We start from the raw sequence: 13284 nt of genomic DNA on the forward strand, positions 1-13284 counted from the left end.
CCAATCACTTATCTACGACATTTATAGGTGTTTTCAAAGATTTCCAGTTTCCCCCTCCAAATCCCCCAATTTCAAGAAATCTGACCGGGATTTGAAATGAGAACTCTGAGACAGGAGTTTCTTCTAAATATCAAATTTCATTAAGAACCGGTCACCTGTTCTTAAGTTAAAAATACCTCAATTTTTCTGATTTTTTCAAGTTAACAACCCACAGCTCCCTCAAAGAGAAAGGATCCGTACCAATTATGTCAATCTCGTATCTATAACTTGTGCTTATTCTTCCCATCAAGTTTCATCCCGATCTTTCCACTCTAAGGGTTTTCCAAGATTTCCGGTTTCCAAGATTTCTGTTTCCCCCCTCCAACCTTCTATGTCCCCAGATGTGATTCGAATTGAAAATGGAGCATCTGAGACATAAGATTTTTCTATATATCAAGTTTCACTAAGATCCAATCACTCATTCGTAAGATACCTCGATTTTCGGGTTTTCCATGAATTTTGGTTTCCCCCTCCAACTCCCTTCAATGTCACCGGATCTGGTCGAAATTTAAAATGAGTTTTAAAGCACAAGATCTTACTAGATATCAAATGTCATTAAGATCTGATCCCCCGTTTGTAAGTAACAAATACCTCATTTTATCTAATTTTTCCAAATTACTCCCCCCCCCCAACTCCACCAAAGAGAGCGGATCCGGTCCGGTTATGTCAGTCACCTATCTTGGACTTGTGCTGATTCTTTCCACCAAGTTTCATCCTGATCTCTCCGCTTTAAGCGTTTTCCAAGATTTCCACCCCCCCCCCCTAATAACACTGGATCCGGTCGGGATTTAAAATAAGAGATCTGAGTTTCGAGGTCCTTCTAAATATGACATTTCATTAAGATACGATCACTCTTTCGTAAGTAAAAAATACCTCATTTTCTGTTTTTTTAGAATTAAAACAACTCCCCCAAAGAGAGCAGATCCGTTCTGGTTATGTCAGTCCCGTATCTAGGATGTGCTTAGTTTCCAAGCACTTGTGGTTTGCTAGTGTTTTCCAAGATTTTAGGTTCCACCCCCCCCCCCAGCTTCCCCTTCACCGGATCTGGTCGGGATTTCAAATAAGAGTTCTGAGACACGATATCCTTCAAAACATCAAATTTGATTAAGATCCGACCACTCCCTCGTAATTTAAAAATAACTCATTTTTTAATTTTTCAGAATTAACCCTCCTCCCCCAACTCTCCCAAAGAGAGCGGGTCCCTTAAGGTTATTTCAATCATGTATCTAGGACTTACGATTATTTTTACCACCAAGTTTTATCCCGATCCCTCCAGTCTTAGCGTTTTCCAAGATATTAGGCCTCGCCCAACTCCTCCCAATGTCACTGGATCCGGTCGGGATTAACAAAAAGAGCTCCGAGACACGATATCCTTCCAAAAATCAAATTTCATTAGGATCCGATCACTCCTTCGTAAGTTAAAAATACCTCATTTTTTCTAACTTTTCGGAACTAACACCCCACCCAACTCTTTCAAAGAGAGCAGATCCGCTCTGGTTATGTCAATCACGTATCTAGGACATGTGTTCATTTTTCCCACCAAGTTTCATACTGATCCCTCAATTCTAAGCGTTTTCCGAGATTTTAGGTTCCCCCCTCAATTCCCCCTAATGTCACCGGATCCAGTCAGGATTTAAAATAAGAGCTCTGAGACACGATATTCTTCCAAACTTCAAATTTCATTAAGATCCGATCACTCCTTCGTAAGTTAAAAATACCTCACTTATTTCTAATTTTCAGAATTAGCCCCCCCCCTCAACTCCCCCAAACAGAGCAGAGTCGTTCCGGTTATGTCAATCACGTATCTAGGACTTCTGCTTATTTTTCCCACCAATTTTCATCCCGATCGCTCCATTCTAAGCGTTTTCCAAGATTTTAGGCCCCCCAACTCCCCCCGATTTCAGCGGATCTGGTCGGGATTTAAAATACGAGCTCTGAGACTCGATATCCTTCCAAACATAAAATTTTATTAAGATCCCATCACCTGTTCGTAAGTTAAAAATACTTCATTTTTTCTATTTTTTCCGAATTAACCGACCCCTCAATCCCTACAGATGGTCAAATCGCGAAAAAGACTATTTCTAATTTAATATAGTCCAGTCCCTGATACGCCTGCCGAATTTTATCGTCCTAGCTTACCTGGAAGGGCCTAAAGTAGCAAAACCGGGACAGACAGACCGACAGACAGACAGACCCACAGAATTCACGATTGCTATATGTCACTTGGTTAATACCAAGTGCCATAACAAATATGACCTGCCATCGACGGATACTAACGAACAACTTTGAAATTTGGCCTTTAAAAACCTTATTTTGGATCGTTTTCTTTGTTTATGTTACGGCAGGCCAATGTGGTCTAAGAAAATATCTCCGTCTAGTTCACGCTTATCACGAGGGAAATCTCTACAGGGGATCTCTAAAGGAGGGATATCAGAATCTCTAAAGAACTACCAATTGACGAAGGAGTGCGACAGGGTTTTGCCTTATCACTCATCTTATTTAACTTTGTCATCGACCAGATCATGAAGACTCCTGACAAATACAAAGGTGTGGCAATCAGTCCAACACTATTAATAACAGACCTTGATTACGCCGATGATGTAGATATCTTGGATGCGTCCGTAACAGAAGCACAGCTCATGATAGACGACATTACTGCTAGATCCCTTGCTACCGGACTAAAGATCAGCCAATTGAAAACAAAATCAATGCGCACCTGTGGGCTATATCACATTAAATGATATCCCAATCAAGGAGGTCCAGAATTTCAAACACCGAGGCTCCCTAATGAGTCCTAGGGGCAAAAATATAAATAAAATACAAAACCGCATCTCCACAGTCTTGGCAGCATTCTTTCAGCTTCGGAAGTATAAAACGAAACAAAATCTCTCTTCGAACAAAGCTCCGGATATGTAACGCGCTGTTCCGCTCTGTACTTCTTAACGGTTGCGAAACGTGGCCCCTCAGAGATAGGGAAGCTAATGACCTGAACATCTTCCACCACAAGTGTCTGCGTTGTATTCTTAGCCTGTGTCTCTCTGACCGCGTCTCTAATGATGTCATCAGAAGAAGATGTGGTGATATGCCAATTGTCTCTGATGTTGTTAAAGCGAGATGTCCACGGTGGTTCGGGCATACGCTGCGCCGACCAGATGACTCTTTAGTCAAACAGCGCTAGTTCCAACCCCTTACACACTGGAAGAAGAAGCCAGGAGGACAGAAGAAGACATGGTTATTGACAGTTAGGGCCGACCTCTAGCCGTTGGAAGGTTTCAAGAAGCACGGGCATTGCGGGAATAGACAATGGATTCAGTTAATAAAGCCAGTCAAACTTGAACGAAAACGATGGAAGGACGCTTGTCCGCAAATTCCGGATACCACGATGGGCCTGGACAAGGCTCGAACGTGACCCAGGTACAAGTCTATTAAACGGACCCTGTGTTTCAGTAGCCATTCTTAAAAATTGGGACAAACAGTCAAACTTTAGCGTAAGGAGCAAGGTATTGAGGAGGGAGTAACCATTCATATACGAAATAATTTCTGTTCGCTTTTAGTTTTAATGTTGTTCCTTACTTTAGTTAAAAAAAACTTGTTTTTTATTTAAATTCTGATCGATTTAAAATAATGCAGGTAAATCTGGCTCAGCCTCCATAAAATATCCCCATCACGGAAAACTACTCTGTGAAAATTTCATCCAACGTAAAGTGCACACACCTACGTCAAGTTCCCTCCCGACAGTTCCATCCTCGCTGAAAATCACCCATCGCCGTCGAATTTCTAGCGGGTGATTCAGCCTGAAAAATTATCCTTAGCATACTTTCATTTGAAAAGACTTTAATCTCTAGTCGGTTTCTCGATCACTCCGGATATTCCACCTTCCGTAGAAATTTTTCCCGGAAATCAAAACACGCGAAAGATAGACCCCGGATAATTCCCCCGGAACGTTCCCACATTGAAAATTGGGTTGGCAAAGATTATATGACACAGTTTCGTTTAGAAATTCTGTCAAATCCCCCCAGTGTAAAATTTGTCCTAGAATTTTCACACCCTCCCCCGGAAATTACCCTCCCCGGGGAAGATTTTCTCAATGGAAATCCATCCCAAGAACAAAATTCCTCCCCCCCCCCGAAAAATGTACGTATAACTTCCCAATAAAAAATACTTTGCATAAACAATAGGGAAATTTCATAACTTCCAGGCCTCTTATCCCAGACTGTGGAGATTCATTGTACCGGTAAAGTCACTGTTATTTGATCTTTCAACTATGCTGCACAAAATGACTATCTCAAAATTTTGATCCGATAACTTTGAGAAATAAACGGGCGTGGGAGGGGGGGCAGTTACCCTCCAATCCTTTTCGTCACTTAAAAAGGGCACTAGAAAATTTTAATAAGCGTTTGCATTCGCCCTTTCCTGATCTTCACGGACCATTATTTCAATAGAATCACCCCTGGAAAAAAAAAATACTCACGCATTAATGATCTGTTTTATGGCAAAAATAAAAAAAATCCAAATTTTTGTATATAGGAGCTTAAAACTCCTATAGTGTGGTTCTCGGAGCCGCTGAATCTGACTGTGTGATTTTCATCAAGATTCCTTGAATTTTAGGGGCTCTTTTCCTCTACTTCAAAAATCAGGCAACCTCAGGCTCGTAACTTTTGATAGCTAACATTAAACTTGATGAATTTTGTATATTTAGAATCAGCATAATAAGCTGGTTCTTTTGATGTAGCTATTGATATCGAAATTCAGTTTTTTAAAGTTTTGGCTACTATTGAGCCGAGCCACTCCTTACTTATAGTTCGTTACCACGAACTGTTTGAGACATAGAGGCTCCTGAGTTTTTCTCTTTTACATTGCTTTTTAAGTAGACGCTTTACATTTACGCTCTAGAGTAGATAATATACTTACCAACTGTAGGCTGGTGCTCCAAGTTTGTTGGTAGTATGTAGTTGAGGTACGCAAGATACATAAATAGGACAACCATATTGGAGATAATCATATACATTTTTTCTGGACAGTTTGGAGGCATCCATAAGGACAGGAGGCACACTATCATAGTAACTGTAAAATAAATAGGAGCAAGTGAAACTTTTGTGAAAATACTGTTATACCAGTTTACTGTTACCAACAGAAATTATATCTGTCTGTAAATAGAAACAATGAAAGAAATCACTTGATTGAGTGAAAATAAATAGGTGATTATGTGAAACTTTCGTAAAATTTTGTTATATCAGTTTACTGTTACCAACAGAAATTATATCTGTCTGTAAATAGAAACAATAAAAGAAATCACTTGATTGAGTGAAAATAAATAGGTGATTATGTGAAACTTTCGTAAAATTTTGTTATATCAGTTTACTGTTACCAACAGAAATTATATCTGTCTGTAAATAGAAACAATGAAAGAAATCACTTGATTGAGTGAAAATAAATAGGTGATTATGTGAAACTTTCGTAAAATTTTGTTATATCAGTTTACTGTTACCAACAGAAATTATATCTGTCTGTAAATAGAAACAATGAAAGAAATCACTTGATTGAGTGAAAATAAATAGGTGATTATGTGAAACTTTCGTAAAATTTTGCTATATCAGTTTACTGTTACCAACAGAAATTATATCTGTCTGTAAATAGAAACAATGAAAGAAATCACTTGATTGAGTGAAAATAAATAGGTGATTATGTGAAACTTTCGTAAAATTTTGTTATATCAGTTTACTGTTACCAACAGAAATTATATCTGTCTGTAAATAGAAACAATGAAAGAAATCACTTGACTGAGTGAAAATAAATAGGTGATTATGTGAAACTTTCGTAAAATTTTGTTATATCAGTTTACTGTTACCAACAGAAACTATATCTGTCTGTAAATAGAAACAATGAAAGAAATCACTTGATTGAGAGAAAATAAATAGGTGATTATGTGAAACTTTCGTGAAATTTTGTTATATCAGTTTACTGTTACCAACAGAAATTATATCTGTCTGTAAATAGAAACAATGAAAGAAATCACTTGATTGAGTGAAAATAAATAGGTGATTATGTGAAACTTTCGTAAAATTTTGTTATATCAGTTTACTGTTACCAACAGAAATTATATCTGTCTGTAAATAGAAACAATGAAAGAAATCACTTGATTGAGTGAAAATAAATAGGTGATTATGTGAAACTTTTGTAAAATTTTGTTATATCAGTTTACTGTTACCAACAGAAACTATATCTGTCTGTAAATAGAAACAATGAAAGAAATCACTTGATTGAGTGAAAATAAATAGGTGATTATGTGAAACTTTCGTGAAATTTTGTTATATCAGTTTACTGTTACCAACAGAAATTATATCTGTCTGTAAATAGAAACAATGAAAGAAATCACTTGATTGAGTGAAAATAAATAGGTGATTATGTGAAACTTTCGTAAAATTTTGTTATATCAGTTTACTGTTACCAACAGAAATTATATCTGTCTGTAAATAGAAACAATGAAAGAAATCACTTGATTGAGTGAAAATAAATAGGTGATTATGTGAAACTTTCGTAAAATTTTGTTATATCAGTTTACTGTTACCAACAGAAATTATATCTGTCTGTAAATAGAAACAATGAAAGAAATCACTTGATTGAGTGAAAATAAATAGGTGATTATGTGAAACTTTCGTAAAATTTTGTTATATCAGTTTACTGTTACCAACAGAAATTATATCTGTCTGTAAATAGAAACAATGAAAGAAATCACTTGATTGAGTGAAAATAAATAGGTGATTATGTGAAACTTTCGTAAAATATTGTTATACCAGTTTACTCTTACCAACAGAAATTATGTCTATCTGTAAATGGAAACAATGAAAGAAATCACTTGATTGAGTGAAAATAAATAGGTGATTATGTGAAAATCGTAAAATATTGTTATACCAGTTTAATGTTACCAACAGAAATTATATCTATCTGTAAATAGAAACAATCAAAGAAATCTCCAAGAAACCCCACAGAAGCTAAAGATTAGACTAAGATTATATAATATAAGGAAATTAATACATAAAAATAAAAAGAGCTATCTAATATTACGAAGGTCTAATTCTTCTTTCAGCTCTCTGTTTGTCTCTTCCGGTCTCTCTCTGTCTTTCTTTCCTGCTCTTCATGTCTCTCTCTAGTTTCTTCTTCAAATCTCTTCATCTCTCTTCTTTCACTTTTCTCTCTCTCTTTCTCACTCTTTTTTTCTCATCATTACTTAGGCTGGATCTAAATTAGGTAGAATTATTCTAATTAAGTAGTTTCTACATTTCGATATTACAATAAAATAAACTCTTAATTTACCTATTGCTGGAAGGAATAGAGTTGAAATAAACAATGGTGACTTTCTTTTCAGCTCAAATGTAAAGTAAATTTCAGGGTATTCCTTGTAATTCATTTCATCGGGTGTTAAGACTCTTTCGGCTTTGTCAATCACTGCATGCCATTGATTGTTCTTGATCAATTTGTAGGTTGTTAACTGGTAAAAAAAAAGCTATCAATATAACATTATATTAACGAAACTAAAAAGGGCGAAATGCATGTTTTGCCTGAATAAACAATGAAGCACCCTCAGTAAAAACAAAAGACTAGTCAAACAGTTCGTGGTAACGAACTGTAGTAAGGAGCGATCCGGCTCAATAGTAACCAAAACTCTAAAAAATTGAATTTTGATATCAATAGCTACATCAAAAGAATCGCATTTTAATGCTGATTTTAAATATATAAGTTTCATCAAGTTTAGTCTTACCCATCAAAAGTTACGAGCCTGAGAAAATTTGCCTTATTTAGGAAAATAGGGGGAAACACCCCCTAAAAGTCGTAGGATCTTAACAAAAATGACACCATCAGATTCAGCGTCTCAGAGAACCCTACTGTAGAAGTTTCAAGCTCCTATCTACAAAAATGTGGAATTTCGTATTTTTTGCCAGAAGACAAATCACGGGTGCGTGTTTATTTGATTGTTTTTTTTTTTTTTGTTTTTTTTTTTCCCAGGGGTCATCGTATCGACCAAGTGGTCCTAGAATGTCGCAAGAGGGCTCATTCTAACGGAAATGAAAAGTTCTAGTGCCCTTTTTAAGTGACCAAAAAAATTGGAGGGCATCTAGGCCCCCTCCCACGCTCATTTTTTTACTAAAGTCAACGGATCAAAATTTTAAGATAGCCATTTTGTTCAGCATAGTCAAAAACCATAAAAACTATGTCTTTGGGATGACTTACTCCCCCACAGTCCCTGGGGGAGGGGCTACAAGTTACAAAATTTGACCAGTGCTTACATATAGTAATGGTTATTGGGAAGTGTGTAGGCGTTTTCAGTAGGATTTTTTGGTTGGGGGGAGGGATTGAGAATAGGGGGATAGGCTGGAGGAGCTTTCCAAGGAGGAATTTGTCATGGTAGAAGAAAATTTCCATGAAGGGAGCGCAGGATTTACTAGCATTATTAAAAAAAAAACAATGAAAAAAGAAATATGAAAAAGTTTTTTCAGCTGGAAGTAAAGAGCAGCATTAAAACATAAAACGAACGGAAATTATTACCCATATGAGGAGCTCAACTCCTCCTAATACCCCGATCTTTACGCTAAAGTATTTTTAGTAATTTCAACTATTTATTTAACGGCTTTGGTGATTCAGGGGTCATTCTTAATGAATTGGGACAAAATCTAAGCTTTAGTGTAAAGAGCGAGGTACTGACGAGGGGGCGAACCCCCTCATATATGTAATAAAAACATGAGAATACAAAACTTCTTTACGTAAGCTAATTTATAAGTTACGTATATCTTTTACTAAAAAAAAGATTCGTAAAAAATTAAAAGTTCTAGTTGCCTTTATCTTAATTAACCAAAAAATCGGAGGGCAACTAGGCTTCCTCCCCCGCTCTTTTTTCTCAAAATCATTCAATCAAAATCATGAGAAAGTCATTTAGCAAAAAAAAAATAAATATGCAAATTTCGTTTTAATTATTCCTCTGCGGAGAGCCAAAATCAAAACATGCATTGATGGAAAAACGTTCAGAAATTAAATAAAAAAAAAAACAAGTTTTTTTTAACTGAAAGTAAGGAGCAAAATTAAAACTTAAAACGAACAGAAATTGCTTCGTATATGAAAGGGGCTGCTTCCTCACCAACATCCCGCTCTTTACGCTAAAGTTTTTTACTGTTTTAAAAAGAAGAGTTGAGAGAAAGAGTCAAACTTTAGCGTCAAGAGCGGGGTGTTGGTGAGGAAGCAGCCCCTTTCATATACGAAGTAGTTTCTGTTCGTTTTAAGTTTTAATTTTGCTCCTTACTTTCAGTTAAAAAAAACTTGTTTTTTTTTTATTTAATTTAGTCTAAAAGAACGAAGTGAAAAAAAAAGAAAAAAGTCGGAACTTAATAAAAATATAGATTAAAAAAAAATATCAAGAATAGAAAAATAAATAGAGACCAACACGAAGCAGAAATTAAACAATGAAAGATGAACGGAATAAAATTTCATGATATATGTTCTGTTGAGTTACTCCTGTACAATACGGATAGCAGCTGAAGTCCCATTTTCAAGCAAGCAAAGAAAATTAATTGATAAATTTGTGCTAAGAAGTAATATTCTGATTCGTATTAATTAGAGTTTTTACTGTTCCTTTGGCTTCTTCAATAATTCATTTCATTATTTATCAACAAAATCAAATAGGCCTACACCAAAATAAACACTGGATAGTGTTAGATTCGTGGGTGACTATCCTTATTTGTTTATTATTTTCATGTTTTTATGATTTTTTTTGGAAGATAGGTCAAAATGCAACGTAATAGTAAGGAAAGCTAAAGCAAGAATATAAGCATAGAAAAAATCAGAACACAAATTAAAACAATAGAAAGAACGTTTGGTAGGTAGGCTGAACAAACATTTTTAATGGTAACGGGCGAAAATAGCAAGGTGATAAAACATGGCTTCAATCTGTTACGAATAAAAGAAAAGTGGCTGTCCTTCACGATGGCAATTCAAAAGACACCAAGTGGCGGTATTATGAAAAGGAGACCTATGTCTCCTTACGTATTTTTATCTAGCTAGCACAATGATCCTTAAGTGGAAGTTTTTGACACAAAGACTACTTTGCTCTGTGTTAAAGCCTTAATTCAACTTGTTCAAATTCAACTCGTTTCAGTTTTACTAGTCACGTTGGAAAAAAGAGAGAAAAAATATTATCCCTTATTATGGCCACCATGGAATTGACCTAGGCTCTAGTAGCTACGTGATGCCAGATTGAAACATGCTGATGAACGTCTTTTACAGCTTTCATTTTGAAACACATTATTCTCGCATTTTTAAACCATAATTCACCAAAAAATGGCAGCAGAACCGGCATTCTTAGAAACCGAATTGTGACTCTCAAATTCAAACCAGTGATCTCGCAGAATTGTTTTTTTCTCAGTAGATGATCATAGTTTTTCAACAGTTCATGGTAACGAACTGTAAGCAAGGTGCGACCCAGCTCGATCGTGACCGAAAGTCTAAAAAACGGAAATTTAATACCAATAGTTACATCAAAAGAATCACATTTTTATGCTGATTTTAAATATATTAATTTCATCATGTTTAGTCTTACCCATCAAAAGCCACGACCTGAGAAAATTTGCCTTATTTTAGAAAATAGGAGTAAACACCCCCTAAAAGTAACTGAATCTTAACGAAAACCGCAATATCAAATTCAACATATCAGAGAACCCTACTGTAGAAGTTTCAAGCTTCCATCTACAAAAATGTGGAATTTAGTATTTTTTACCAGAAGACAGATGACGCATTCGTGTATATTTGTTTTCCTGTGTTCTTTTCCCAGGTGTGATTGTATTGATCCAGTGGTCCCACAATTTCGCGAGAGGGCTCATTCTAACGGAAATTAAAATTTCTTGTGTCCTTTTGAGTGAGTAAAAAAATTACAGGACACCTAGGCCCTCTCCTACGCTCATTTTTCCCAAAAGTCACCGGATCGAAAATCTGAGATACCCATTTTGTTCAGCATAGTCTAAAAGCCTAATAATTATGTCTTTTGTGACGACTTAATACCCAGCAGTCCCCAGGGAAGGGGCTGCAAGTTAAAAACCTTGACCATTGTTTACCTATAGTATGGGTCATTGGGAAGTGTACAGACATTTTCAGGGGGCCTTTTTCATGTTGAGGGGGAGGGGGAGATGGTTTTGGAGAGGGGTTATGTGGGAGGATCTTTCCATGGAGGAATTCATCATGAGGGAAGAGAATTTTCATCCAAAAACTATCCAAAAAATAAATAAATAAATAAAAAAAATTCAGCCAGAAGTAAGGAGCAGCATTAAAGCCTAAGAAGAACAGAAATTATTACTTATATAAAGGGGTTCATCTCCTCCAGAATACCTCACTCTTTATGCTGAAGTTTTTTCAGTAATTTCAACTATTTATTCTACGGCCTTTGTGATTCTTAAAGAATGAATGAACTATCTTTATTAACTACTAAATTACAAAAACTATAAATACACACAACCGCCCAGGCGAAGGCTCAAATAGCCTGAAAATTGGGACAAGATGCAAGCTTTAGTGTAAAGAGTAAGGAATGGACGAGGGGGCGAAACCCTTCATACACTTTATAAAAATATACAAATATAGAATTTCGTTACGTAAGTTAATTTGTTAGTCATGTATATTTAATACTAATAAAAACATTCGTAAAAAGAAATTAAAAGTTCTAGTTGCCTTTTTAAGAAACCACAAATTGGAGGCCAACTAGGCCTCCTGCCTCAACCCTTTTTATTTTTATCAAAATCGTCCGATTAAAACCATGAGAAAACCATTTAGCTGATATATGCAAATTTTATTTTAATTATTCGTGCGCGGTGATCCAAAACCAAAATATGCATTAATTCAAAAACGTTCAGAAATCAAATAAAAGAAGTTTTTTTAACTGAAAGAAAGTGTTTTCTGTTCGTTTTACATAAACAATCAAAACGAAGAGAAATTATTCCGTATATGATAGGGGTTGTCCTCTCCTCAACGCCGTATATGAAAGGGGTTGTCCTCTCCTCAACGGCTCGCTCTTTACGCTAACGCTTTTTAAAAGAGTCAAGCGTTAGCGTAAAGAGCCACGCGTCAAGGAGAGGACAACGTCTTTCATATACGGAATAATTTCTCTTTGTTTAAGTGTTAATATCCCTCCTTACTTGCAATTAAAAAACCTTGTTTTTTTATATTTAATTTCCCTTAAGAGTCCTGATTGATACTGACAACTTTGGGAATAACTTATTAGATTTGAGTTATTTTTACTTTCAAGTTTACAATGGTTCATATTTACTAACCACGTTACTGTATTGCATATCGAATGAACCCTTATTTTGGTTGATTGTATTTGTTTTACTGTTTGTCCTGTGTGATTGGATGGGTGGGCGAGGCAAAGGCCTCGCTCAAGTGCGTCTCTATCCAATTTACTAAGTAGAAAAACGGTTTTGTTTTTTACTCAAAAATTACCTATAACACATTATGTACTAATTCGGACTATAGGTTTAGCCATTTATGATTTTGAATGATCTGAATAAGGAGAGATAGGTATGTAAGTATAAGACATAATATCTATAAGAACTTGCTTGTTTTAATTGGCCGGATAAGTCCATAAATGTTGTTTATGTCTCTGTATGTATGGTTAATCAAAACAATTGCAGGTAATTGCAAAATAGAGAAAGTATTTAGGTTTCGAACAAACGTAGACAGGGTGACCAAGTCTTTTCCGAACAAATTTTCATTTAATATTAAGAATGAAGTACTTGATCTTGGTGAATAAACACTTCAGAAAGTTCCAGAAGATGCTGTTTGAGCTGATTTCTAGAAGTTTTTTTTCACTTTGTTTTTGGCCTATGGCTCTGTTTTGTGGATACACTATTTTTTTTTGGGGGGGAGGGGGTTGATTTTTCATCAGCAGTTGTTAATACCGCCAAATAAAGTCAATTTAGAGGAAAACTTTTTCAAAGGGTCTATGGCTGTGTTTGGACTTTAGGGGGGGGGGAAGGCTAACTTTTGTCTTGGAAGAAGGTGAAGGAGTAAGGTACCTACACATGCGGACATTCTACCAATGAAATGCTAGACTCTTTGCCTTTGGAGTCTATGCACTAAGACGTATCAATGTTTCATAAGTCGGGAAATGCCTAACGTTTGAAACTTTCAAACCCGCTTATGCCTTTACCAGACAAATATGGGCTCTATAATTCGTTGAGGGAATTCTGCTTGATTGCCTTAATTTGCTCACTA

At 35.8% G+C, this 13284-nt stretch overlaps 1 protein-coding gene across 2 annotated transcripts in view; it reads right to left on the bottom strand.

Annotated features, from left to right (window-relative positions):
• Positions 1-13284, bottom strand: part of LOC136037962 (neuronal acetylcholine receptor subunit beta-4-like) — a 70016-nt gene that overhangs the window by 8845 nt on the left and 47887 nt on the right. For both annotated transcript variants that reach the window (XM_065720847.1, XM_065720848.1), the window contains 2 exons: positions 7354-7528; positions 4951-5103 (listed from right to left, as the gene is read on the bottom strand). In XM_065720847.1, coding sequence (XP_065576919.1) covers positions 4951-5103; positions 7354-7528 — 328 coding nt within the window. The remainder of the gene's footprint in view (positions 1-4950; positions 5104-7353; positions 7529-13284) is intronic.

Source organism: Artemia franciscana, chromosome 17, assembly GCF_032884065.1.
Source record: "Artemia franciscana chromosome 17, ASM3288406v1, whole genome shotgun sequence".
Classification (NCBI taxonomy): Eukaryota; Metazoa; Arthropoda; class Branchiopoda; order Anostraca; family Artemiidae; genus Artemia; species Artemia franciscana.